Source organism: Rhinolophus sinicus, chromosome 14 (genome assembly GCF_057876585.1).
Source record: "Rhinolophus sinicus isolate RSI-liver-muscle chromosome 14, RSI-T2T, whole genome shotgun sequence".
In the NCBI taxonomy this organism is placed as follows: domain Eukaryota; kingdom Metazoa; phylum Chordata; class Mammalia; order Chiroptera; family Rhinolophidae; genus Rhinolophus; species Rhinolophus sinicus.
Window position 1 is genome coordinate 63,059,365 of NC_142514.1, and position 27,640 is coordinate 63,087,004.

At 43.1% G+C, this 27,640-nt stretch overlaps 2 protein-coding genes across 7 annotated transcripts in view; one reads left to right on the forward strand and one right to left on the reverse strand.

The window, feature by feature from the left end:
* SAMD13 (sterile alpha motif domain containing 13) overlaps nucleotides 1–1,156 on the forward strand; it is a 59,566-nt gene extending 58,410 nt beyond the window's left edge. For all 6 annotated transcript variants that reach the window (XM_074335044.2, XM_019715221.3, XM_074335048.2 and 3 more), the window contains one exon: nucleotides 5–1,156. In XM_074335044.2, the coding sequence (XP_074191145.1) occupies nucleotides 5–148 (144 nt within the window). In that variant the 3' untranslated portion in view covers nucleotides 149–1,156. The remainder of the gene's footprint in view (nucleotides 1–4) is intronic.
* Nucleotides 1,157–17,960: 16,804 nt separating this feature from the next.
* LOC109436574 (uricase) overlaps nucleotides 17,961–27,640 on the reverse strand; it is a 28,446-nt gene continuing 18,766 nt past the window's right edge. Inside the window, exons 5-8 of the mRNA XM_019715248.3 lie at nucleotides 24,882–25,068; nucleotides 23,149–23,272; nucleotides 21,045–21,128; nucleotides 17,961–18,936 (exon numbers count right to left, since the gene is read on the reverse strand). Coding sequence (XP_019570807.3) covers nucleotides 18,862–18,936; nucleotides 21,045–21,128; nucleotides 23,149–23,272; nucleotides 24,882–25,068 — 470 coding nt within the window. The 3' untranslated portion in view covers nucleotides 17,961–18,861. The remainder of the gene's footprint in view (nucleotides 18,937–21,044; nucleotides 21,129–23,148; nucleotides 23,273–24,881; nucleotides 25,069–27,640) is intronic.

Genomic DNA, 27,640 nt, shown 5'->3' on the forward strand with positions numbered 1-27,640 from the left:
ATAGGAAATTGATGGAAAGTCCCTGCTATTGATGACAAGAAATGATGTGTTGACCGGACTTCAGTTAAAATTGGGGCCTGCTCTGAAAATCTATGAGTATCACGTAAAACCTCTGCAGTCAAAGCATTTAAAGAACAACTCTTCATAGTACAGTCAAATTGGGGCTTAGACCTCAAAAAGTACATTATGACATAATTTAGTTTCATGTGATGAAACTTTGTTGACAGAATACATACATGTGTATTTGCAAAGAATTTCAGTCAAATGAAACGTTATCCTATTGGATAGACTAGGCAATCCATCAGCTGACCTGAATTTAGCCAGGAGGATCAAGGACAACATGTGGACAGGATGGTTTTCATGGTGGAGTTCATCAAAGAGAGTGAAAAAATCAATCTTTGACATGATTAGACACCCCTCTTCAGAAAGTTTTTGAACTCAATAAGGATTTTCTTCATTTCTTCATAGATTGCTTTCCCAAAATCCTTCAAAAAGAATTTAATGGAATGATCATCTTTCAGTTACAGATTTGGGGAGGGGGAGAAAAGAGAAAGGGATGGCCATCACCCTTGAATTCCTCTGCTTCTTATTGCTGATGTTATTTGGATGGAATTGCCGACACCCTTGTATAGAGGGTCCTCCACTTGACCTTATTAAGGTTTCACTGGGATATGCTGCGATGTTTGAAGTGAATATGCATCATGGCCCCTTCAGGAGCAGAACTGTAGCCTGAAAAGAGAAACTCTGTTGTGTATTCGGGGTAACCATCCATATTCAGCTAGATTTCACAGGGGGCAATGATATTTTCTGCATAGAATTGCTTTTAAATTGGGTTTTTATTTTGAAGAAAGCATTTTATCATTTTATGGTTTGTATTTATAATAATTTGTTTCTGAAGAAATTTGCCAGGAGTCACAGATCAAAAAGCCTCGTTCCTAGTACAGAATATTTTTATATCTATTCCTCCAGGATGGTGTAATATTTTTTTAATTGCTCTGACGCTTTGTTTGAATCTTGGTTTGAGTACTTGTTTTTAAGAACTTGAAGAAGTGAGCTTGTTACATCTCTGTTCAAAGAGACATTTGTTCAATCTCTGTGTGTCAATACCTTGTTGGATTGGTGCTTTGTGGTTGCAATAAAGCATTGCTTCAATTTCTTCACAGTATGAGTTTGATCTTTTCTGTTTGGTTGCTTCTGGAGCTGGGATTATGGATTAAGGTTGCCCCTTAAAATCATGGAGAGGAAGTTAAACCATTTTTTTTTTTTAAAAAAAGAAAACTTTAGACCAAAAAAAACATACAGATATATATGTGGGTTTATCTTCCTTACAAACTGAATTATCCATGTATGCTTTGTTCTTTCTCCTACCCCCACCCAACAACCAATTTTTAGCCAAATTTTTTTTTCTATAAACTAGTGGGGGTCATAATTTGGGGGGAAATTCTGATGAAAGCCATGGACCTTCCCTCCAGACAAAAGCTCATATTCCCACGTACAAAACTTTGCTGAGATGATGAACTTTCTGAAGTTCCCTCTTTCTTTAACTTAAGTCAGTCACCCATGGGGATTATTTCTCTAAAGACTAGAAAGTCTGAAAAACATAGGAAATGATATAGTAAGTGGGGTTCAAAAATGTGTTCCAAATTAATTCAATTATGGAGTTTATGGGGTATCTGAGATTTAAGTAATGCTTTGTTTTGCACTTTAAATGGGAGAGGGGGTTACAAAAGAGACATTTTCTACCCCCAAATTCTCACAGTCTACCTGAGACAGCAAACAGAAAACATAAGAATAAAAGGCAGAATATAATTAAGTACTGTGAGCAGAGAGAGTGATAAAAGGTGAGAAGTGTACCTGCTGGTAATTTAGGTGGGAAAGAAGGGACAAGAGTTCGCATAGAAGAAAGATGGAATGAAGAACTTGATTAACCTTTCTGAAGGCGTTTCACGCCAGAGAAATACTGATGACATCCGAGCCCTATACCACAAAGGGACGACCCGAACAGTGTCCAAGTTCTGCTTCTGTGCATCCACCTGATACCTTCCATACTAGTTGGGAATAGGGTTTGGCTATGAGTGCTAGAAAGTGCCTCCCCTGCTCTTACCTCCACCACAAGTGGTATTGTAAACAAGACAGAGGCTTGCTTCTCCTCATCTAAATGTCCAGATAAGGGAAGCAGGGATCCCCTGTATGACCTTCCATGGAAGGTTAGGAACACAGACCCCAGCTATCTTTTTGCTCCATCATACATGATATTCCAAGAATTTTATTGCCCAAGATGGCGGCTTCAGCTCTTGCCACCACCACTTTAATTCCAACCAATGGGGAGAAGAAAAGAAGAAAAGGGAAATTTCCTTCTTTTAGACACTTCCAAGAAATGGTTCGTAATACTTCCTATTATATCTTGCTGTCCAGAATTCAGTCACATTGCAAGGAAAAGTTTGAAATATTTCTTCTTATTCTTGGAGGCCATGGGGTCAATTAAAATTCAAAGTCCCATTATTCTGTAGATAAAGGAGAAATAATATTAGGGGGTGATTTTTTGTCACCAGTCAGCTGACCATTGAACACTTAGAGCACAAGACACTGAAAATGTGTCTATAGTTATATTTTTTCTCTAGATTTGAACTTGGGCTCACACTCCTTTTAGTCTCTAGATGGTTTTTGTTTTTCGTTTTTTATCACAGTCACTTCCTACAACTATTAGAAGCTTTGTTCACTAATTCCAACCTAACCCAACTAAGCTTCAAATCTGGCCTGCTCTATAAATGCTTGTCAGGAAAAAAAAGAGGAAAAGAAAATGTCTCAATTGAAAAGCAAACCAAAAAGAACCCAATCATTCTCTAGCCTCTGTTGACAGCTTTCAGGTAAAATTAGCAAATTAAAGATAGTCTGCCTTTCTTGCACCCAGAATAAAGGTCTGTGACAGGCAGAATTTAGTGCCTTGACAGTAACTGAAGGTGCTTTCATTCCTTCCACCTCACATCCTCAATCCAGGGGAAAAGCAGTGCAATCAAAGTAAGCCATAGAGAATGGCTGGAAGTACTTGAAATTCAGCAGGTAGGCAGCCTTTGTCTCCAGACAGCAGTAAAACCGTAGATGTCTGATTCCTTTTCAGATCACACTGGATTTCTATTAGTGTGATCTGGGTCTGCAACTAGTAGCAAATATACATGCCATCTGGGGAGGCACCTCATGAGTACAAGTGGTAATGAGTATGCCTCAATGCCAATAGGTCTTATGTGAGAATTGTTTAATGTTGAATCTGATTATTTTCAACTGGAGGGGCAGACAGGATATCAGAACCATGAGGGATTTTTAAAAAGTATTTGCCACTCTACCTCCCCTCCCCACCTGCATTTGAACCTCGGATTTAGACCCTACAAAAGATATTTAAGGAATTGATTTAAAGGCAAGTTCACAAACAGGTTGCTTTTCAGTGGAACCTAAGCTGACATGTTTTCCTTCGGCCTGTGCAGTATGTGTGTCTTTTTACAACAACATTTGCATTCTTCGAGGTGAGGCTGAAAGCTCCAATTTATGATAATCTTTTAATTCCCTAATATTTTGCAACCAGCAACTGCACACTTTGACATCACTTGTCTGGACCCTGAAGGTATATGAAATTTAGGTCCCTGATCTAAAGCAAAGAACACACAGAGAGCCTCCTTGGAATAAATCCATTCAGGAACTAGAGATTAAAAACAAAGATTGAACTAGAATTAGAAATCTAATTCAGGAATTAGATTTTGGTGAAAAGAAAACAAGCTGGCATATTGCATTGCGGTGTGCAGCAGATTTGAGCATCATTTTTGATTCTTAGTGGACGTGATGAATATGATGAAAAGCAGACCAATTGTTGGTAATGTCCTCATTCTGCACTCAACAAATATCCCATCTGAGCACGATTTTATCCCTCTGAGCTTAGCATACACTGTCAGGGGCCCCCACTGTCCTTCCCTTGCATTAGTGAAATATATCTTTGGAGGAATTTAATTTAGAAAAGTCAAATGACCCACCGTTTGCCCAGCCACTCCCAGATTTGGAAGCCGAGTGCAAAAAGTACTTACTGGGGGTGATCCATCTGCCTCTGACGGTCATTGCAAATGGGATCTGCAGGGGTCAGGTCTGGGCGCAGAGCCATTAACTGTTTTCTGCAATGATTTGGAGGGTGAAGTTAAATGTTCAAAGAGCTGACTGCTGTAGGACAGATATGCTCCTTAGGAGAAAACTTGTTAATTCTGCTTCCAAACCAGGAACAGAAGCCACAGGATGGAGGGAAAGAACCACGGGTGCATTAATGAGCAGCTCGTTAGCTTCATGCTGTAGCTCCATAGTCAATTAAGTAGTTTGGATACCACTTCTGGCCAGTAGTGGCAGTTCCATATAGATAAAAAGAGATTAAAAATATCACATCCAAGTTCATTTGGTGACTGTGGCTGTCTTATGTGTTTGTGAATTTCAAGAAAAGCATTGGGCCTAGCCTAGCACTGGGGAAGAATAATGGAGGAACCTGTGAGTAAAGCAAGAGAAGGCTTTGGCTACCCACCAGGAGGTAGCTATATGTATCTATTTACCTCAGGGAGGCAGGGTGTTCCTGTCTACAGTTATCTTTAAGGAGAAAATAGGAAAACTGGGGATGTTAGGCAATTTCCAAATAGAAAATGTGCCCCTCTTCTATAGAATAGGCAGACCTACCAGCTTTATCATAGCAGAGGTGGGGAAAAGGTCAGTGAGCAAAGGTGTAAATAATGCTGAACATACTCAGTACCTGTGCAGCAGGCCATAGCCCGAGCAGCCAGATCTACAAACAACGAAGGGAATATGTGCCACAAGATAGCACATGCTATCAACTAGGCATCACCCATGGGGCATCTCAGGTTACAGAGCGTAAAGTCCCTAAGCTTCCAGAAAACTCAGGTGAAGCAACCAAGGAAAAAGGTGTCACAAGGATCTCCAGCTCCGTCATCTGTGGGACATATCTATGGCAAAGTTTTCAAGTTAAATGTCTTCTTCCTGATTAAAGGTAGCAGAATCAATCCTTATATTGTGTTTCATTCCCTTTTTCAATAGGTTACACGTTATTTTTATGTGCTGGGAAATACAGTTTGAAAATAAGACTATAAAACTCATCAGATTATAAATGTATTTTGAGGGGAACTCAGTAAAACTCTTCAAGTAACCAGCATTTCCTGCCTTTAAGAAGTAGCGTTTGGACAGTATTCTTGCCACTATGCCAGAACCCAATGACACCAGTTGAGATACGCTCGAGTTGCAGTGGGTGGGAGCCCTGGGGATGCTCCAGATAGAGCTGGGCTTGAATCCGGCCCCACCATTTACCTGACATGGAAACTTGGGTAAGTTGTATGGCTCCCCTTAGCCTGGGGTACCTCATCTATTCTCTAGTGCAAATACAAAGACATTGCAAAGCAACACTAACCAATAAAAATGTGCCCTGTCCAGTAAAAATATAACGTGAGCCACATATGTAATTTACAATTTTCTAGTAGTCACGTTTTAAAAAGCAAAATGAAATGGGGGAATTAAAAAATATATTTAACTCAATATATCCAAAATATTACCATTTAATATAAAAATTATTATGATAGACTTTACGATAGACTTTATGATAGTCTTTTTTTCATACATCTTCAAAATCCACTGTGGATTTCATACTTACAGCACATCTCAATTAGGACAGAACAACACAAGTGTATGGGTTAGGATTAGTTTCAGTTACAAATCCAAATAACAATACTTAGATAAGACAGAATTTCTCTACCACGTACATGAAGTCTGAAGGTAAGCAGATCAGAGTCAGTATCCACTCCATGACCACCTGGGCCCAGACTTCTCCTAGCATGTTTCTCCACCATCCTCAACACACAGCTTCCTATGTGGTCCAAGATGGCTGCTTAAGCTTCAGTTATCACAACTGTATTCCAGCCAAGAGGAAGAAAAAAGAAAGAAGGCACCTGCTATGAGAACTTGCATACAGCACTTCCACTTACATCCCTTTAACAAGAACTTAGTCATTTGGCCATATCTAGTTGCAAGGGATGTTGGGAACTGCAGTTTTTATTTCAGGCAGCCAAGTGCTCAGCGAAATAAGGACAGAGGGATGGATACTGTGGGGGGAAGCTAGCAGTCCTTCCATAGCACTAGTCTTATAAGGACGGAGGATCAAATGACACTAGAGTGTACAGTCATTAGTATTATAGGAAAAGTGCATTAAAATATGGTTTATTACTATGATCTCACTTCATTTCAAGCCCAGCCGAGTCACAGAACTAACAAACACTTGCTGAACCCAAATACTGCTCATTTGATGCATCCGAATCTTACTAAAAGATAAAACAATTACTTTCTCAGTTCCTTGGATATCGGGTAGTTCTGGATGCTTTATCTTCATAAGGGCACATAAAAGAAAAGAAAAAACCTGTATTACTTAAGCACCATAAAAAATTGTTATGCTGAGTAAAGGGAAATATTCTGAGCAAAATGCGTATGTTTCTACTGGTCCCCAAAGGCCTAGAGAAGTTAGTTTGAGGCATTTGTGAATTCTAAATACATCCTGTCCCTAATTAAAAATGAACATTCTAATGACATTCAATGGTTTTGTGAGACTAATGAAAGGGAGACCTCTGATACTTTTAGGTCAATAACAAACAGTAAAAAATTAAGAAAATAATAAAATTGTAAAATCTGAGTAGGTCTGCATTCATTAATTTGAGCCAATTAAGTTGACATCAGTCTGTTTAATTGCCTATATGGGCAGATTTCATAATGAATTTTTAATGTTAAGGTGACTTCACCCAGCCACCAAAATATAGGTTATTCATCAACCTTCTGTCTGGGGTGCATGCAGGATGCAGAGTAAGTTAACATCAGCCTGATCCACAGATAATTAAAAAGGACAACTTTGGAGCCATAAATTCACAATGGAGGAGAAAGGGAACACTGGACGGAGGATCAGGAGACTGGGGTTCTGGTCCCAGATCTGCTGCTGACCTCTCTGCAAGATCTTGTACACATCTTTTAACCTCTGTTGGTTCAATTGTCTCCCATATAAAATAAACAAGTCCAACCAGAAGTTTATTTCAGCATTTAACTTCTGTGATTCTTCTGAGAATCCAATTGAGTTATACGCGTCGCTGTTCCCCTCCACCATTCACTTAAAACTTACAGCATTGTCATGTTCTCCAATGTCATTTCCCCTTCATAAACGTTCTATGCATTCAGTCTGATTGATTCTCTCTTGGCTATTCAGTGGGCTGGGAATAGCGGTTTTTCTTCAGAATCGTTGAGTTGGCTGATTGTACAAGCCTATAGCTTTCAGATTAAATCACTCTCACTGTATCCCCAGGTGGAAGTATCCCCACTCCAGGAATAATTGTGGCAGGATTTGGGGCATAGGGACTGTCTCTAGCCGTTTGGTTCCTGGCCATGGGTTGACTTAGGGCTAGGGAAATATGGTTTGGTGTATGATTTACATAAAGGAAGTGGTTAGATTGCATGTGAGAGGCATGCTTCCAAGTAGGTTTTCTAACTTTAGGAATTAGCTAACCCTGGGAGAGGCAATCTCTCCGTGGGTCTGTAAGTCCCCTCAAGATTCAAAACGTCATAAGATTAAAAAAATAATGAAAAATAAACAACAAAACAAAACTTGATTAATATATACAAATCTATTCACAAGCCTCTTCCTTCTCCCCAATCTGCCAATCTTGAACTTTCCAGGAGCCTGACCAACCAACCAAGCCATCTGCCATGAGTTTTTATATATTCATATCTAGCGCCACTTTTCTTTCTACACAGAGAAGATGACCCTTTGCTGCATTTTCTAAAGCTTTACTCATTGCAAGGATTTCCTTTCACCACTGTCATAAAAGCTACCTTCCTTTTATGGCCCATGTCTTGTGCCCTATAGCTTTACTTGTATCTGATCCCAAATCTCTCATTTCTATCTTACACTGGATTCCTGTTGGACTCGCCAGCTCCTAATGCTTGGTGGGTTTGATGGAAACCAGTTCGTGATGAGCAGCTCTGGCCGTAAAGTTCCTTGATGTCCCATAGACAGACAATTGTCTTTACCAAGACCCAGTAACACACCAGAAGCTATTTTTCAAACGATGAATAATTCTCTGCTACAGATAGCATGTAATTTTCCTACTGGGGCTCGCTATAAGCCCCATACAGCATCTTCCTCAATCAGAGGCATTTCTAATAGTGTAAGGTCTGCTAATTCATATGGCCAGGCAGCAAGAATTTTTGTACCCAGCCTGGATCTGCTGCAGAGGCTTTTACTACTCAAAGCTGGAAGGTTTCCTTGTCACCCAGTAAATGGGTTGGAAGAGTATTCCCATTGGAATATCCCATTGGAATATGATGCCTCCAAAACCTGAAGAGACTACCAGGCATTGTGCTTTCTTCTTAGTGGTAGAAAGTTTGAGATGCAGTAATATGTTCTCGATATTGGAAGAAATGTCCTGGAATGCTCTAGACCAGGGGTCATCAAAGTTTTTCTATATAGGGCCAGAGAGTAAATATTTTAAGATTTGTGGCCCAAATAGTCTGTTACAACTGACTTATATTTCTTATTAATTCTTTATTTTCTGTTACTCTACCATCGTGTCACAAAACAAATCATAGATAATATACAAGCCAATTGGCCTGGCTGTGTTCCAATGAAATTTTATTTACAAAAACAGGTGTTGGGACAGATTTTTTTCAACCCCTGCCCTAAACTGTTACACTCCTGAAAACCTCACTAATATGGTGGGCTTCTGATGAGTTTCTCTACCATTCTCTGGATTACAAGCATAGCTTCTTGCTCTTCCAGTCCAATTAACATGATATCATGGATATGATAGACCAATGTGATATTCTGTGAAATGTCCTGATAGTCCTGGTCCCATATACAAAGGCAGAAGACTTAATGTAGTCCTAGGGTAAGACCATAAATTTATACAGTGTTTATCCCATGTGAATAGAAACTGCTTCTGTCCCTCCTTCTTGATTTGAAAGACGGATGGGTTTTATCTAGTACCCTCAGGATCCAGTCTCATATATAATCCATTAGCTCCTGTGTATATTGATTGAGTCTTTGCCACTCTTTTGGCCTGTAGACCCTTTGCTCCCTGAGCAGGCACAGCATGTCTCTGGCTGGTTGGTTCATGATGTGATTTGACCCTAATTATAGGTCTGGTAGCCAGGAGGAGAGGTAGTGCTGGATCTCAGGGGAGCACTGTTTCCTTGCTAGGCAGAAATCTCTGCATTGCCTTCAAGCAAGCAGGGCAGTGCTAGCTTTTAACTGGGAGGAGAAGGCCCTTCTGCAGGCCCAGAGAATTCAGGGAAATCTAAGGATTCAAGATTTCAGGCACATAAGTCAGGACCCTCACCTTGGTGTGGCAGACCTTTAGGGCTGAGAATTCAATCTTCCTTGGAGCACTGCTGTTCTTATAAGTAAGTCCTGGGCTTGCTTCTAAGCTTTTTCTGCCATCTGGCTGTAGCTTCTGTTTATATACTGCCAAGGAGGCCCTCTTGCTTTCATGCTTTGACTTATATTGGATATTAATCATCCTCAGTTTTTTAAGTGTTTTTCTTAATGCATTTAATGGTTCGCAGCAACACCCATCCAAATTCTACAGTCCTTGTAATAATTATTTCTCCTAAATTTCTCAAGCATCTGAGATATTGCCCCTACCATGTATTCCTTTCCTCCAGTGTCCCCTCCTTATTCACCTCTGGTGAAAGTTTCAACACTTGCATGACTGCAACATTCTACAGGCTCATTGCCAGCTGGCCAGTGGGTCATCCAGCTCCCAAAACCCCATCTTAGAGTCTCCTTCCTAGGACTACTCCTGGTATCACAGGTTGGCTTGCCCCTGAATCACATAGTTGGACCCTGAGATTTTCATGCAGCAGGTTTATTGAGGAATGCTCTCTGGAACAATGCCTGTGAGCAGTGAGGGCAGCAGCACTGGACAGAGGGAGAAGCTGACAGTGACGCCGTTGCAACAGAGGCCTCAGCCAGTTGGAAGATGTGGAGCTGGAAGGCCCCTGCAGAGTTATCCCAACTGAGGCAAGGGGTTCAGGATTTTGTATCTCCCACAATGATGAGCAGGGGAGTGGGTATAAATTTGGGCGAAACAGCTTCCTTTACCCAAGGGCAGCTCCAGCAGGGGGTCCCAACCATATGCCAGCAAAGGTGAACACTTCCGGCACCTAGTGCTTTGGTCCCAAGAGAGATCTCATGATGAACTATAGCATCTTTAACAGGAGCTTTACCACCCATTTTGTGCCCACAGAAGAAACATTACCACACACTGAAGATGGCAGAGTGAAGGATGGAAAGAGCCTGAGTCCTTTATACTATCACCAAATGGCCAAATCAATCCTGGGATAGTCTCTCTCTAAACTTCTTAAGTAAATAAGAGCTCCTTTCAGAATACCTCTTAGGTATTCAGTTACTGGTAACCAACAGCATTCTAACTCACATATGCATTATCTCAGTTACTCTGAAGTAGGTATTATTATTATTCCCATTTCAAAATTAGAAAACGAAAGTTTAGGGTGAGTTGCCCAAGCTCACACAGCTAGAAATTGGTGGAGCCCAGTCTAAAACTTAGCACTTGCTAGATCCCAATACCACGCTCCTCACCCTTTTATAAATATTTGTGTGAAAGCTGATTGAACTGGAAGGGGGAAGTAACCGTCCTTAGATATGAAGGGAATAGTAGTGTGTGCTTAGCTGAAGACCCCATAGGTATGAGAAGAACTGCCCTCACGAACGTCACTGTCTCCTGACTTGCTGGAGTGGATTGAGAGGTGGCCCCAGAGTCCTATGTTCACATCCTAATTGCCAGAACCTGCAAATGTGACCTTACATGGAAAAAAAAGCCCTTCATAGGTGTCAGTAAGTTAAGGATCTTGAGATGAAGAGATCACTGAAGGTTACTTGGGTGGGCCCTAAATTCAATGAGAAGTGTCCTTATCAGAGTCACACAGGATATTAGCCCCTTTTCAGAGGCGTTGTGTACAAAAATCTCCCATTCGGTTGGTGCCTTTTTATTTTGTTGATGGTTTCTTTTGCTGTGCAGAGCTTTTTAGTTTGATATAGTCCTATTCATTTATTTTAGCTTTTACTTCCCTTGCCTTTGAGGTCAAATTCATAAAAGCCTCTTTGAACCCAAGGGCCATAAGTTTAGTACCCATGTTTTCTTCTCCCCCCCCCCCCCCCGCCACCTCCCCGTCCCCACTCTGGTTCAAGCTGTTGTTTCTCAGTCTAGTTGTATAGGACACAGCTCCCTGACCCATGCTGGTATTATGAGCCTTGTGCTCCCCCCGCTGAGGCAGTCGGTCACTGGTCGTTGGTGGGTCACTTACAGCAGCCCACGGTATCCCACACAGCTCACAGCAGCCCAGCTCCAGGGGGAGCTGTTGCTCACAATCTTAGCTGTAGAGGGCGCAGCTCACTGGCCCATGTGGGCACCGAACCAGTGACATCAGCATTAAGAGCATGGCGTTCCAACCACCTGAGCCACTGGGTCAGCCCCAATCCTGTTTTATTCTACGCAGTTTATTGTTTCAGGTCTTATGTTTTTAGGTCTCCAAAATATATAAGAAATTCATACAACTTACCAACAAAAAAATAAACAATCCAATTAAAAAATGGGTAGAGGACTTGAACAGACATTTCTCCAAAGAGGACATATAGATGGCCAATAGACATACGAAAAGATGTTCAACACCACTAATCATCAGAGAAATGCAAATAAAAACCACAATGAGATATCAGCTCCCACTGTTAGAATGGCTGTCATCAGCAAGACAAATAATAACAAGTGTTGGAGAGGCTGTGGAGAAAAAGGAACCCTCATACACTGTTGGTGGGAATGCAGAGTGGTGCAGCCGCTATGGAAGGCAGTGTGGAAGTTCCTCAAAAAATTAAGAATAGAATTACCATATGACCCAGCAATCCCTCTCCTGGGTATCTACCCCAAAAATCTGAAAACATTTATCCATAAAGACATATGTGCTCCAATGTTCATTGCAGCTTTGTTTACGGTGGCCAAGGCATGGAAACAACCAAAGTGTCCTTCGATAGATGATTAGATAAAGAAGATTGGTATATATACACAATGGAATACTACTCTGCCATAAGGAAAGATGAAACAGTACCATTTGCAACAAAATGGATGGATCTTGAGATTATTCTACTAAGTGAAATAAGTCAGACAGAAAAAGTCGAGAACCGTATGATTTCACTGATGTGTGGTATGTAAAACTGAAAACAACAAAAGAACAAGACAAACAAATGACAAAACAAAATCTCATAGCCACAAACAATAGTTTAGTGGTTACCAGAGGGTAAGGGAAGAGGGGGTTGGTAGATGAGGGTAAAAGGGATCAAATATATGGTGATGGAAGAACTGACTCTGAGTGCTGAGCACACAATGTGGTATATAGATGATGTATTACAGAACTGTACACCTGAAACCTGTGTAACTTTATTAACCACTGTGACCTCAATAAACTTTAATTTTTTAAAAAAAACGGGAGTCACACAGGGGAGAATGACAGGCAGAAGAGAAAGAAGCAGTGTGACCATGGAGGCAGAGATTGGAGATGTGGAGCCACAAACGAAGAAAACCCTGAAAGTAGCAGAAGCTGAAAGATCAAGAAAGTAGCAGAAGCTGAAAGATCCAAGACAGAATCTCCTCTAGAGCTTTTAAAGAGGACACAGTCCTTCCACCACCTTGATTTTGGACGTCTGGCCTCCAAAATAATAAGGGAATAAATTTCTGTTGTTGTGCACCACCAAGTTTGTGTTAATTGGTTACAATAGCCTCAGGAAACTAATATACCTGGGATCCTTCCCTTTTATTCTAAATACTTATTTCCCTTTCTCATATAAAGGTAATCAGTGTGCCTTTGTTCTAAGTTTGGCTGAATATATTCCTTAAGTGGTAAATTATTATTGGAATCCCTTATACTTGAAGGATAGAGTGTAAACTACTTCCTCAATCGATGTGATGGCACCTGTAGAGACATGAATGAACATTTTCCTGGGAAGCAGGTCCATAGCCATTATATTCTCAATAGGGCCTCAGTAAGATGGCCCCCTCTCCCCCTAAAAAAACAACCATAACAATAACAACAAGAAAAACCTGTAAGAATTTCTGAGAGTTGAAGCAAATGGAAGAATGAAAAGCAGCTGAGCTCTGAGAGAAATGAGAACAGAGACTATGAAAAATACAGAAATTAAATCTTCAATATTTGGAAGCAGGAAGAACCCAGTGTGTCTGGTTAGAGGTTTGAAATCGATGTCTTCAGAAAGAATATTTGGTTTCCTCATTGTCGTGCAGGAGACCCTGCTCGCTGCGCCATTTGTCGTGCTGGGAGGCCTGCAGGGTCTCTGCTCCCGCTCCCCATACAAGAACGCAGGACATGGTGAGGCCAAAAAGGAACACCCACGGAGCCATAGGTAGGGGAGTCATACCACTTTATTCTCTCTGGCGGCACTATACTCTCACTGGAGGCTGGATACACACTGTCCACAAACCGCCATCCACACTTGCCAGCCCAGCCGCCATCTTCTTGCTAGCCCCATTCTTTTTTCTCCTTCTCTTTCTCAAACCGCCATCTTTCTTCTCCTTCTCTCCCTTAGCCACAGCAGTTATATTGTGGCCAATGGCTCACTGGTTACAGCTGACGGCCAACTAGCCACAGCTGATGGCCATGCAATCACAGTTGGCCATTTACTACCTGAGCCAGCACCTTCTATGTGAGGCCGAGAGCCTGGAAACTACTCTCTGGGGCTCCGCCCCCACACTCCACCCCTACAGGCTCTCGCCTCACAATCTACGCGACAAGCGTCTTCCGCGAGGGGACCTGTGCGAGGAGCCTGGGGGTGAATGCAATATCCTGGACACAGCCAGGCTCTCTGGGCACAGCCAGGGTTTCTCAGGGCACCACCAGTGCTTCTGGGCACGGCCAGACTTCCTGGACTTCTTAGGGTACCACCTGTCTTCCCGGACACAGCCAGGGTTTCTCAGGGCACCACCAGTACTCCTGGGCACTGCCAGACTTCCTGGACTTCTTAGGGTACCACCTGTCTTCCCGGACACAGCCAGGGTTTCTCAGGGCACCACCAGTACTCCTGGGCACAGCCAGACTTCCTGGACTTCTTAGGGTACCACCTGTCTTCCCGGACACAGCCAGGGTTTCTCAGGGCACCACCAGTACTCCTGGGCACTGCCAGACTTCCTGGACTTCTTAGGGTACCACCTGTCTTCCCGGACACAGCCAGGGTTTCTCAGGGCACCACCAGTACTCCTGGGCACAGCCAGACTTCCTGGACTTCTTAGGGTACCACCTGTCTTCCCGGACACAGCCAGGGTTTCTCAGGGCACCACCAGTACTCCTGGGCACTGCCAGACTTCCTGGACTTCTTAGGGTACCACCTGTCTTCCCGGACACAGCCAGGGTTTCTCAGGGCACCACCAGTACTCCTGGGCACAGCCAGACTTCCTGGACTTCTTAGGGTACCACTAGTTTCCCCGGGCACAGCTAGGATTTCTCAGGGCACTGCCACTTTCTCTGGGCACAGCCACACTTCCTGGACACAGCCAGGGCTCTCAGGGCACTACTACTCTCTCTGGGAACAGCCCGACTTCCTGGGCACAGCCAGGGTACCTTCAGGGCTCAGCCAGACTTCCTGGACACAGCCAGGGCTCTCAGGGCACTGCCACTCTCTCTGGGAACAGCCCGACTTCCTGGGCACAGCCAGGGTACCTTCAGGGCTCTACTACTCTCTCTGGGAACAGCCCGACTTCCTGGGCACAGCCAGGGTATCTTCAGGGCTCAGCCAGACCTCTCAGCGCACTGCCACTCTCTCTGTGCCTCTCAGGGTACCCTGCTGGAACAACAGCGACTCACAATCAAGGTGCTTACATATTCTCAATGGCGGCCAGTCAAGAAACAAAAGCAAATATCCCCCAGTTCCACTAACAACAGTTCCCAAACAAACAGTCAAGCGGTCCATTAAATTAGGGATGGAAGGCAATTCCCCATAGTCCATAGTCATTCGCCAGGACTGTCCTGGGGGTGAGGGACGACCTTGACCTCACCCTCATCTCCCACGGAGGACTCAGCAAGCGTTACCTCCTGGGACTGTAAGTCCTGCATCCGGGCTGCCTGAGCAGGAACTTCCCCGGCCCACAGGGCTGCAACGACCTTCGCTTTCTCCGGCCTGTGCTGGTTGGGGAACCGTCCACATCTTTCCACCTCTCCACGGGGCTCCATCTCTCCAGCAGCTGCATGGCTTTTCCTGTGCTGGTGGGAGAACCGTCCACGTCCTTCCACCCCTCCACGGGGGTCCAGCTCTCCGGCAGCTGCTCCTCCTGGTCTTCCTCAGACTGGGTGTTCACACGCACAAACTGCTCCACCACTCTTGGGAGAGCTTTGGCCGGCACCATATCCTGTCGACTACGCCATGTGTCGTGCGGGAGACCCTGCTCGCTGCGCCATTTGTCGTGCTGGGAGGCCTGCAGGGTCTCTGCTCCCGCTCCCCATACAAGAACGCAGGACATGGTGAGGCCAAAAAGGAACACCCACGGAGCCATAGGTAGGGGAGTCATACCACTTTATTCTCTCTGGCGGCACTATACTCTCACTGGAGGCTGGATACACACTGTCCACAAACCGCCATCCACACTTGCCAGCCCAGCCGCCATCTTCTTGCTAGCCCCATTCTTTTTTCTCCTTCTCTTTCTCAAACCGCCATCTTTCTTCTCCTTCTCTCCCTTAGCCACAGCAGTTATATTGTGGCCAATGGCTCACTGGTTACAGCTGACGGCCAACTAGCCACAGCTGATGGCCATGCAATCACAGTTGGCCATTTACTACCTGAGCCAGCACCTTCTATGTGAGGCCGAGAGCCTGGAAACTACTCTCTGGGGCTCCGCCCCCACACTCATAAATCCAGGTGAGGAAGCAGAAGATATAATACAAATGTTGTACAAAAGGAGACTGACTACAAAAAGCAAACTCCATTCGGCCCAGAGTCTGAAGGAAAGAAAATGGTCTTTCTGGACAGAGGGTTAGGGGGTTAGCGAGAAGTTAAGATTTCTATAGGTAAATCTTCCAGGTGATTGAAAAAGATACATTCTGTTTCAATGACAAAAAAGTAAAAGGCTGTCTCAAAAGAGTTATTTCTATCATACTGGGGAGCAAAAAGGGAGAAAAAGCAGGTTAGTTAAAGTAAAGAATGGTATGAACTTAAGCCTGACTCCAAAAGGAAAAGGCACAGGACATATTTTCTGAGCCTATCTCAAAGAAAAGTTAGGAGATGGAATCTAGAGGATTTGGAACAAGCCTTAGCCAGCGTCTTCGCTGCCAAAGCCCCAAGCCCCAAGTGATGGCTTCCGCATTTGGTACCATGCAAACTGCCTCCCAGGCAGTAAATGCACCTGCTGTTATTCCCCCACGACAGTACTTGAGATGGGGTGGGGGTGAGGATGGGGAAAGAAGAGGGGAGAGTGTTGTGAGAGCAGCTCTGCTTCCCACAATATTGGAACAGAGTCCGGGTAACCTTCCATAACAAAATTACCAAGTGTTTTGATACAACTACCTCACAGGTGTTTACAGTTCAGGCCAGGCTGCTCCATCTGCCAGCAAGTGAAACACAAAGCTTGGTTTTCAGCACGTAGTTTGCAATCTCAGCCACAAGAAAACATCCTTCACAAAGCAGGAAGCTGGTTGAAAATTTACAGATGACAGGCTTTGCTGCCATACACCTGGGATATAACATTCAATAGCTCATTTGCAATCCATTACAATAAACGTTTTAAGAGCTCAGGAGAAGCAAATGCATATATGTATAAAATGGGCCACAATCTCTAAAGATTCTGCTCTAATATGGATTTCTTCTTTGAAGGAACTAGTGTTTCTAGAACTTACATGACCAAGAGAATATCAAGTAAGAAGGGCCTAATTAAGTTTCATGTTCTTGTTTGCATGTTTAGAAAACATCATGTTAGACGTTAAACTCCTTTTTGAACAGAATTGTCAAATCAGCAGAGGAATAAAATGTACTAGCCGTTTGGCCATGCAAGCGACATGATGCAGAAGCACTTTTTGTAACATGAGCATTCAGTATAGCACAGAACTCTCCTTATCAAATGATTTCATCCTTTTTGTCTCATGTTCTTTTCAAGCTGGCACTAGCTGGTGAATGGCCTCCAGCATCTTCTAGGATTCACAGCTCTTACCCCTCCCCCCTCTCACCTCACCCACAAAGTCCAATGATGACTTTCTGCTTAGGTCTAATAATAAATGAAAAGAAGGCAGGGTATTTCATTTAACAAACACATACAGAAATTTCTATGTGTCAGGCATAAATACTATTGAAGCTCTCTAGAAATGTTAACCCATTTAATCATCAAAAAACCTATGAGATACGTTCTATTTTCACCTCCATTTTGTATATTAGGCCACTGGTCACATAGTAAGAGGTGGATCCAGGATTTAAATGACTTTGTGAAATTAAACACTATACCATGCTACCTTAAGTAGTAATAATAAAAAGGTGAGTGAAGCAGAATTATCAAGTTATACTAAGTGCTTATAGCGGAGGTGCCTAAAAAATGTATACCATTACTTGTATGCAACTTTTTTTATAGGTATACATTATTACAATTTTAATACAGTTTTTTCCTTTCTTATAATGTATATACATTTTTTTGGTACCCTCTGTATGCAAGCACTTATAAAAACTGGAGATTTAAATTTTTTTTAATAAATGGAGAATTTTAAATAAGGAAGATTATCTAGAATGTTCATAGAGACAGGTTTTCAACATGGGTTTCTAAAATTATAGTTTATGAAATTTTATGGTATATACACAATAATAGAGTTAGTCAATTGATATAAAAATAATCACCACTTAAATCTGTATGCATCTTTAAATCATCAATTATATTTATTTATCTGATTACATAGGCAATAAATGTTCATATTTGGAAGATTCAGAAAAGTACACGGCCAAAAATAACAATCAGTAATAACCCCACCATTCAGAAATCATCACTGCTGATATTTCCATATATATAGTTTCCAGTCTTCTTTCTATATGTATATTCATCCATCAGTACATTGACTTAGCATTTATTAAATGTGACTGTGCCAAAGTAGTGCATCGTTCAAAGAAAATTATTTACACATTTTTCAGTGCCCCAATGTGTACTAAATATTCTCTAAGGGTTATAAATGTCATAAAACTAATACATTAAGATTACAAAAGTACTTGTAGAGTAGAAATAAACTCCCAATGACACATATACTAGAGCATTCTTTAAAAATTCAAATATTCAGTCTGATTGAGGTCACCATGGTGATATATTTCAAAATATGATTTTGTCATTACATTCTCTGCCCTATCCAGAAGCAACGTTGTAGCATCAATAGGATGAAAACTGCTTGCTTCTTAAACTTGTGCACCGATTAATTGATTTCACACTTCCAATAATTCATGATTATTTTCTTAATGAATTGATTCCAAAACTTCCCTAAGATAAAAAGGCACAACACAACTGAAAAGAAATACTGATTTATAATTGTTCCAATAGTGCTCAGCATTTGTGGAATAAACTGTACCCACAAAGCATGTTATAATTACTAATCACAAAACACCTCGTTGAGCTAGATGTAGAAGAATTCTTTCATACAAGAGGAAAATGAACAATATAAATCAACACAGGAGGTTGAAAATTTGTATAGTTACATGCTCTGATTTCCAGCATCACAAGTGGCTTTAGGAATTCCTCGGCTAAGAATGGACTCCCACTGGTGGCTACCATGTCACAGATTTGAAGCCAGCTTCCTCTTGACTGTACCAGTAATTTTGCCGTATGGATTGTCTAACGGTAGCAAGACCTGTAGAAAAACCACACTGTAACTTCAGAGGCATTAAAATAGACCTCTCCTTTATTCTATGAATCGATATCAAGTCAACAACAAAAACAACAACTTGCTAAACAGGAAAATGTATATGCCCTACAGTCAGTTGAGTTATTTCAAGCATGGCAATGCTTTATTTTTCGGTCAACATTTGAGAGACGAGTCAATTTTCCAGAAAATTAAAGAGTTTTAGAAAAATTTCAGTCATTGAGATATAAATGTTTCTCAAATGCATTACATATCCTTGCCTATTAAATAGAGGGTAGTGGACATAATTTGGACTTTGTTTGGTGACTCACACTGAGCATCAATCACTGTCCAGTGCTCTAATACCGCCATGCCCTCAGCAGCATTTGAGGTCCACAGGGCTGATAGCCCAGTGCTAAATGGCTCCAGACAGCTGTACGTATAGGGCTCTTCTGTCTTCCTACCCTGTCATTTGTCACTTCTCTGCTGTTGTCCGTGTGTCCTGACTCCCTGCTTCTCATGTGTTGCCTTCACTTCACATACATCTGCTGGGTGAGGGCCTGAGAGTGGCTCCAGCCATCCCCAAAGAGCAGATGTGGACACAGGGACAGCTTGTTTAGCCACTCAGCTGCCTTCATGCAGAGCCCTGGCCCAAAGGAATGCAGGCCTTTCTGCCTTCAGGTCCCCTTCTGGGTCCCCGGAGGGAGCTTTGAATCTGACTTCTAAGAGCAGGGACACTGTGGCCTCAGTCCACAGGCAGGCCTTGGAGCTGAAACGAGTGCAGGCCTGAGGCATCTGCAGCCCCTGAGGAGACCCTCCTCTCTCTGCCAGGGGTGAGGAGATGGCTGTTCTAGTCCATACCCTGTATGGGACTCATTTGTTTCACCAATGGTGGACACGATCTGGATTACTTTCAGGCCCCTCTCCTGCCCTTTAGAAGGTAGTCATTTAAAGAGTCTCTGTATTCTAATTAATGGCATTCTGATCATCAACGTCCTTTCCTTACCCTGAAGTAAACAGTGCTGCCCCTCCTTTCAGCTGAATGAACAGTGCATGGGGTCAAGATTACTCCCTTCTGCAAGCCAGGCCTCCGTATCAGCTATCGCAGGCACCTAAGAGTGACTTCTGTTTCCCAGCGCTGCGCCTCAGCTTACAGGCCTGATGGAGCCGTCAGCATTGTTTGCAGAACAGAAACAAGGTGCCTAGCCAGAGGGGTTGTGACTAATAAGGCTCTTGGGTCACCAGGCCCCGAATGTAGGACCTCTCGGACACTCCTTCATTGGTCTTTGTTCACCAAATGATATGATTCAACGGCAGCAGAGCCATGTTAATAGACGACACCCTCCTATCTCATTCCCCCCACATGCTAAAAGAAGCTACCAAAATGGTGTTTTTCATATTCTAGAAGCCTGTGGGAAGATGGATCAAAGAAAGAAATCCTGACACTGTAAAAGTGGTCCAAAGGGGTGGGATGGTTCTGATCTCCCAGGAATGGCTACAACAGGCTACGTGTCGGGACCTTAGGCTGTCTAGTCACACTCACTGATTTGGTTAAACTTCTGCATGGCAAAAAGTAAGTCAGCGTAAGCAATTTTCTCAAGACAAGGTTCCTTTCAAAAACTGAATTTCATCATCTTGCCTTCTGTAATTAAAAGTAGAAACACAAATGCTCTTTCATCTTTTCTGTGTATATTGTATGCTACTGAACTGACTACCTAATCAAAAGTTAGAGATGATGGACGGAATGAAAATAGAATCTTGTTTTTCTCCTCATCACCTCATAATGGAAGAATAATGAAGCTGTGACCTTGTGTGGTATTTTTCAGAGAAGTGGACCTCAGAGCTGTTTCCTTGGGTACACTCTGTTCTTTCTTTGTCTTTTATTGTCTGTGACTTCCAACAAACCTCTATAATCATTCATCCACTTCTAGGGTACTCCAGCCTTAGGTATTGAGAGGCCCAGAGCCTAGAAGGGCCCCAATCAGTAGCAACTATTAATATTCCACAAGCAACAGCTCCAGCTCTGAAGAGTTTTGGTTGGTGATATTATTATCCCAGGTTTACAAAGGGAGTGGGGAGGAGAGTAGATGTGCTTTAAATATTTTTAAAGTTCTTACCTCTTCCTTGTTGATCAGTCCCATTTTGGACATGTCTATGTTGAAGTAGTGAATGTTTGGCAGGCTGATTTCCATATCTTCTATCTGGAATCCACAAGAATATATATCACACTGGGCAACTGGGAATCCATCTCTCTGTCTCTCCCCTCTCGCCCCACCTACCCACCAGCCCGTTACTCAGGCTTCATCTCTGTCTCTGAGACAAACCGTGATGTTCCTCGACTGCCAGATACTGTTCTCTCCTCCTAGTCCTATTATCAGATGGTGGACCCACTCGCCTTCCCTCCATGTACAAAATCTGCTTCCCAGAAAAGTAAGAATTTCTTGAGTCAGAAACCTGGGAGACCTCTTCAGCATCTAACCAGTCTCCTGGTGCTGGCCAGTCAACCTCCTAAGTCCCTCCTCATTCCACTCCCTCTTCTCCAGACCTGTCCCCAGCATTCACAGGCCCTGGGGTAAGAGTATAATTGGAGGCCCACATACCAGATGTCTAAAGATTTAAAATTTATAAATCAAACTAAAAAAACTTTTAAGTGAAATATGTTCTCTCATTCTAACTTGGCAAATAGACCTTCATAACAACCTGGAAGGCCAGGATCTAATTTAAAATGATCTGATTCCTTAGAGTACCTTGCCAGGATGTGGTAGTGGGGAAAGCGTGAGTCCCCAGCCCCTGGTCCATCCCATATTCTTTCTCGTACTCATGTGGGCAGACACCCAGCTTGCATAGCACGTCCCATCCATACCTCCTGCAAACTTCTGACTTTTTGCCCACTGTCAGGCCTAAGGGTGCACATACCAATGGCCCGATCTGCCCTCCAGAGAGCAGATCTAGGGAAGAGACTTGCTCAGGTTCTGGAACTAGTCTCAGGGTTATTTGGGCAGGAACTTCTGGATGAAGGGGTCCAGAGAATGGCCTAGAGGGGATGCATGGGCTCTTGAAGAGTCTGTTGCCTTGGCCCCACTGATTCTTCATCAAGTGGAGAGAGGCATAGCCAGGGGAAGGCCTGAAGCGGGCCTCCAAAGTGCTGGGCCATGGCAGGGGTCCCTCTTGCCAGGTCTACAGGGAGTACACTTTTTCTCTGTCTCATCACAGCCTTAATTCAGGCCCTCCTCACCAAAATTCAGCAACAGCCTCCCAACAGCTCTCCTTGTCTGAGGTCCAGCATCCTTTTAATTTGTCACACTTCTACCAGAGTGATATTTCTGGAGTGCAAATCTGCTTAAATCCCCACAGTGGCTCCTAAGTGCTTTCAGGATAAAGTACAGACTATAAATAAGCCTGCTAAGGCCCTCCTGATCTGGTTCCTGCCTCACATGTAGGCACATGGAAAGACTTTCATTCTTGCAGCTTCACATATGGCAGACCCCTAACAGTAAATGACTGTTCCACACTGCATCCTGTCTCCATATCTACTCGGCACCCTCACTTTGGAGTGTGAACCCTGATATCCCCTACTTGTCCCTTAAGACTCAAACACCTCTGCCTCCAGAAAGCCTGGTTGGCCTATATATTCCAGAGTTATTTATTACAGAGTTAGGTGCCTTCCTCTGTATTTCTATAATGCTCTGTTCCCTGTTGTAGTGCTAGTTTACTAATTGTCTTCTTTCATTGAGTGATGAGCTCTTTGAGAGTAGGGATCATGTCTAATTTATTTTTGTATTCTTCATGTCCTGACAGAGACTAATAAACATTCTATAATATCAAATGGATGGATGGATGGATGGATGGATGGATCAAATCTCTCTGCATTTATTCTTCATTCTCTGGTCCTCCTGAAACATAGATTCTTGGTCTAACTCCCCCTCCTTCGAGGCATTTGAATGTCCTGAATATGAGGCTTAAATTGTAGCAGGTTGAAGAGACTCAAAGAATTTTTAGCAAAACTAAATAACTACAGCAGTGGCCTGTGTTTTCAGGTTGGACAGATTTTTCCTTTTTTTTTTTTTTTGGTTCTCTTCTCACTTGCTATAACAAGCTTTTGAACAACAGATGTCATGTTTCATGTGTTTTCCACTTTCTTATTTTAACTCTCAACTCTTCTTCAGAGCTGACAAGAGACACAAGTTCTCTGTCCTCATAATGGCAAGTAGCAAAACGTACCTCAGGAACCTGGCTCAGGGAGAGCACTTGGATGTCATAGAGGGTCTTCTGGACAGAGGGTGAGTACTCGCCTTTGTCGTAGGGTCCAGCAAATTTCTCCAGGATAATGTCCCTAACAGTGTCCCTTAAGCACAGAAAAGAGAACTGAAGACTCATAGGGTCGTCTTTAGGAAAGCATTATAAAGCTAAGAAGCAGTGATCTTTCTGTCCCCCAGAAAATAATTTTACTGCTGATTTTAGAAGAGATTAATATCTTATAATACCAAAACCAAAAAAACAAACAAAAAAAATCTCACTTTCCATTCTGTTACACACACACACACACACACACACACACACACACACACACACACACACACACACCATTCAACAAACATACTGAGCGTCACTAAGCTAAGCTGCATCATCTGGTGCCAGGCCCATGGGGCATTCCAGGGTAAATCTCCCTCCACGTTTGAAGAACCTGTGAAGAAAACTCTCAAGTTCGCCAGCCTTCTTACTGCTCAGGTAGGCTGGTTCCTTGAATTGTTACGTGTGGGAAATATGTTCTTCATGAAGTATTTTATGTCATTACTTCATTGAATTCTCTCAATATAGCTGAGGCAAGTACTCTTGTTATCCCCAATTAAGAGATGAGGAATCTGAGCTTAAAAGTGAAACAATCCACCCTAAGGCCCTCTGTTTAGGGGGAGGCCCAGCGAGCACCCTGATTCTGACATGCTCAGTTTTGTGCTCTTTTCAACACAAATACATCAAGGTGCTGCCCAGGGGGAAACATTTGAAATAAAAAAGGAAAAAGAACATTGAGATGAGGTTCTCTTTAAGCATTTCCCAACTCATCACCTAATTGAAGGAGCAGAGCAAAGCTATACCAGTGGACGGAAGCTATCAAGTGGCAGATTCCGGATTGTAGAAGTTTCTAACAATTAGAGCTTCAGCACAGGAATGAGATGCCTGGTCAAAAGGTAAACTCTGGGAGTTCATAGGCCTAATTTCTGCTTGTAAGGCTATTATAATAATAATAATCATACCTCTATATTGTTAAGGCATTTATCATTTATGAAGTGTTTCCGTAACTCTCATTTTGAGTTTAGACTAGGGTAACCAACTGTCCCAGTTTACCTGGGCCCAAGGTGTTTCCTGGGACATGGGAGTTTCCATGTTAAAGTCAGGAAGGTCTGTGGCAAACTGGGACATGTTGGTCACACTAGATTAGCCCTTTCTGCATCTACAATGAGGTGGTAAAGCCAAATGTCATTTTCGTCCTGTGATACAGAGGTTCTTAAATTGTGGCCGCTGGTCCAGCAGAATCAGCATCATTGGGGAGTTTTTTCAGAAATGCCCATTCTCGGGCTCACTCCCCAGACTTACAAAATCAGAACCTGGAAGGGTGGGCCCAGTGACCTGCATTTTAACAAGCCCTCCATGTGATTCTAATAATACAATAATGTTCGAGAACTGCTGATTTAACCGACTAAAAGCAGAGAGGGAAATTAGGTGGTCCACTCAGGGTCATTATTGCTAATCGCATCTGAGATTCAAGTGCAGATTTACTAACTCAAAGTAAGACCATGGTCTTTCTGGTATCCAACAGGAAAGATTTTGAATAGTGGGGAAGTTGAATTGAACAGCCTTTAAGTCTCCTTTTCCAATCAAAGACTCAGGGACTCCAGGCCCTAGAGAAAGGGCAGACACTGCCCGTGCCAGCGCCAGGCCCCAGCTCACGCACATACCAGGTAGCGTCAAAGTTCACATCTCTGCCCTGGTGGTAACGCCACTTGCAGTACACTTGGGTGGCAAAACACCGGTCCTTCACCTCGGGGAGGGTGGTGAACTGGTCCTTGATGAACCCTTCAAATCCAGATTGGGTCGTTTTCAAGACCTTGAGGTCCTTGATTCCAGAATGAATGACTGGAGGTCCTGTGTTAAGTAAAAAGGTAGAGGGATGAGGTCAAAAACCAAACAGTGCCTTCTTGCTGATAGCGAGCCCTGAGGATCCTGGTCATTCGAACATGGCACATGATGTCTGTACAGAGAACTACATCGCTGCCTGTGTTTTTTGTCTCCCTGTCTCCTCTGGAGTCCAAGTGATGAGGATGCTGTGCCCTTCTCTCTATCTGGATTGCACAACTCTACTTTTGCCTGCCCTTGGAGAACTGAAGTTTAGAGACTAACCCTCCACGTTGTGTTGAGGCCCACAGAAATGAATGCCTTCCTCTCGGCTACATGCACGGTCGTCTTCTAGGCCACGTATCTTCCACTGTTTGAGCTCCATCTCATTCCTCAGACAATCATGCTGGAATGAGTTAATAAGCTCCTACAGAGCAGTGCTTCTGTCTGCTAATATGACTCCCTGTATGGGGGTAGCCCTCGTCTTGATTGTCTACACTGGCTGATGGCTCCAATCACCACCAGTCCCTCGGTTCCCTTGTGGTTATGAGCTCAGCAAACCAGAACACTTCATGAATGAATAGCAGTGTGGGCCTGGCTGAGCCTAAATAGAGACTGGGAAGGTCAGGCCAGTGATGCACAAGACATAGATCTGCCTGAGAAGATACCCATATCCTCTATCACAGGTGGAGTTTGAGCTCAGCACACATAAAGGTTTTTGTTTTTTGGCTGAAGGAGAAGGGACAAAATTGGTTCAGGGGGCCTGGGGGAGAGAGGGCAAGAATTGAAAATAATGGAAGGGATGATATGACTCTCCTGCCACCTCCGATGTCACCTCATGAGGTGAGTGGGGGAGGCAGAGGGGTGTAGGCGTAATCGGAATAAGCTGTTTACTTGTGTTCCAGTTGTTCCAGCCCAGGGCCCAGGTGACAGGTGGGGCATAGAGTTAGTGAGAGGACAATCCTCTCATTCTTTTTCTATGTGCAACACACTGTAACTCCAGCAGTTTGGTGAAGCTGGAAGAGAATGTGGCACCAGGTGACACATTAAGAAGCCCCAGGCACAATGCTCTGTGGAGAGCATCATTCTTCCCAAGAAGCAGTGACAACTGGCAGAGTAAATGCTGAGCAGAGCCAGTGAGGCAGCAGTGTAGCCAATGGGTGCACACTTGTCACTGAACACATGTGAGACAGCCCTCCAGGCTGTCAGAGGTGGGAGAGTTTGGCTGGAGAGGCCTAGAAGCTTTGCAATGAGAGAGCTACAGGGCCAGGAGAATTCAGGAATTAACATCACCCAGGTCTACTTCAGGGATGGTGTAGATGCCTGACCACTGCACTGTACACCTGAAGCTGAAGCTGAACAATAATGAATGTCAACTACAAGTTTATATGTGTGTGTGTGTGTGTGTGTGTGTGTGTGTATGTGTATTCACAAGAAGTGGAGTACAGCATTAGGAATAGTGACAGTGGAAATGTAACAGCTGTATGTGATGTCAGAGGGGTAGTAGATTGGGGGGTTATCACTTTGTGAGGGGTGGAAATGTCTATTACATTGTTTTGTACACCTGAAACTAATTAAAAAAAAATACTCTGCATACCACAGAGGCACATCTTAGGGTGACTCATTCTAAAGCCCCACACAACCCTTTTAAGATACAGCTTATGTAAACACATCACATCCCAAATTCCCAGGCAGATATCTCCACATACCAGTTCCAGACCGCTACATTTAATTTTTTTTTTTTCTAATATGAAAAACAATGTGAATAACTTGCAGAAAACTTGGGAAATAGCAGAAAGTATGAAAAAGAAAACAAATAGTCTCTTGTAATCTTTTAGCGTAATATATAATAGGAGTCATATTGAGACAGGTTAGTTGTACGTTGTTAGGTAGACAGGGAGGTCGCTGGTAAAATAAAAAATTTAAAAAAAACATCACCCTGGTCTTCTTTGTATGTGAAGGCTGGAGACATCCATGGGACACTTGGGTACATGCCCCAACAGCACTCTGCCATGGCAGGATAACAGAGGTCACCCCTTTTCAGTTTGAAATTAGTCCTGACGAACATCTATCCTTCCTGGCCTGCTTTGTATATGAAATAAGACCATGAGGGACATCGTCGTAGTTGAAGAATAAGAATGTAGCTCACAATCCTCAGTTACAATCCAGGGCAGCTCTGAATAACCCAGTGGTTTACATCACCTGTATGGCTTCCATTGCTGCGGTGAACTCAGGAGCAGTTAACTCAGAAGTAGGGAAATAATGACTGTATTTTGATATTGTCCTGGCCACATGTGTGCACCTATCAAAGAGCAATGGCCAGTGGTTCGTGATAGATCTGCTGGTTAAATATGTGCTGATTAAATAAAGTGTTCAGGCCAGAGTGTTCCGGGATAATGTGGTAAAACTGAAAATGGTATTTGTTTCACATTCTGAAGTTCTCACTGGAAGCTCTATCTGAAGAAGAATCAAGAGACAGACACCAGCAGTGCCTTAATGCTTTAAGTTGTCTGGGTCTATCGGATTCTAGGTGTATGAAGAAGATGTGGTTCTGATCCAAGTAAGTCTAAGTCTCAAATCCAAGAGAATTGCACAAGTAATC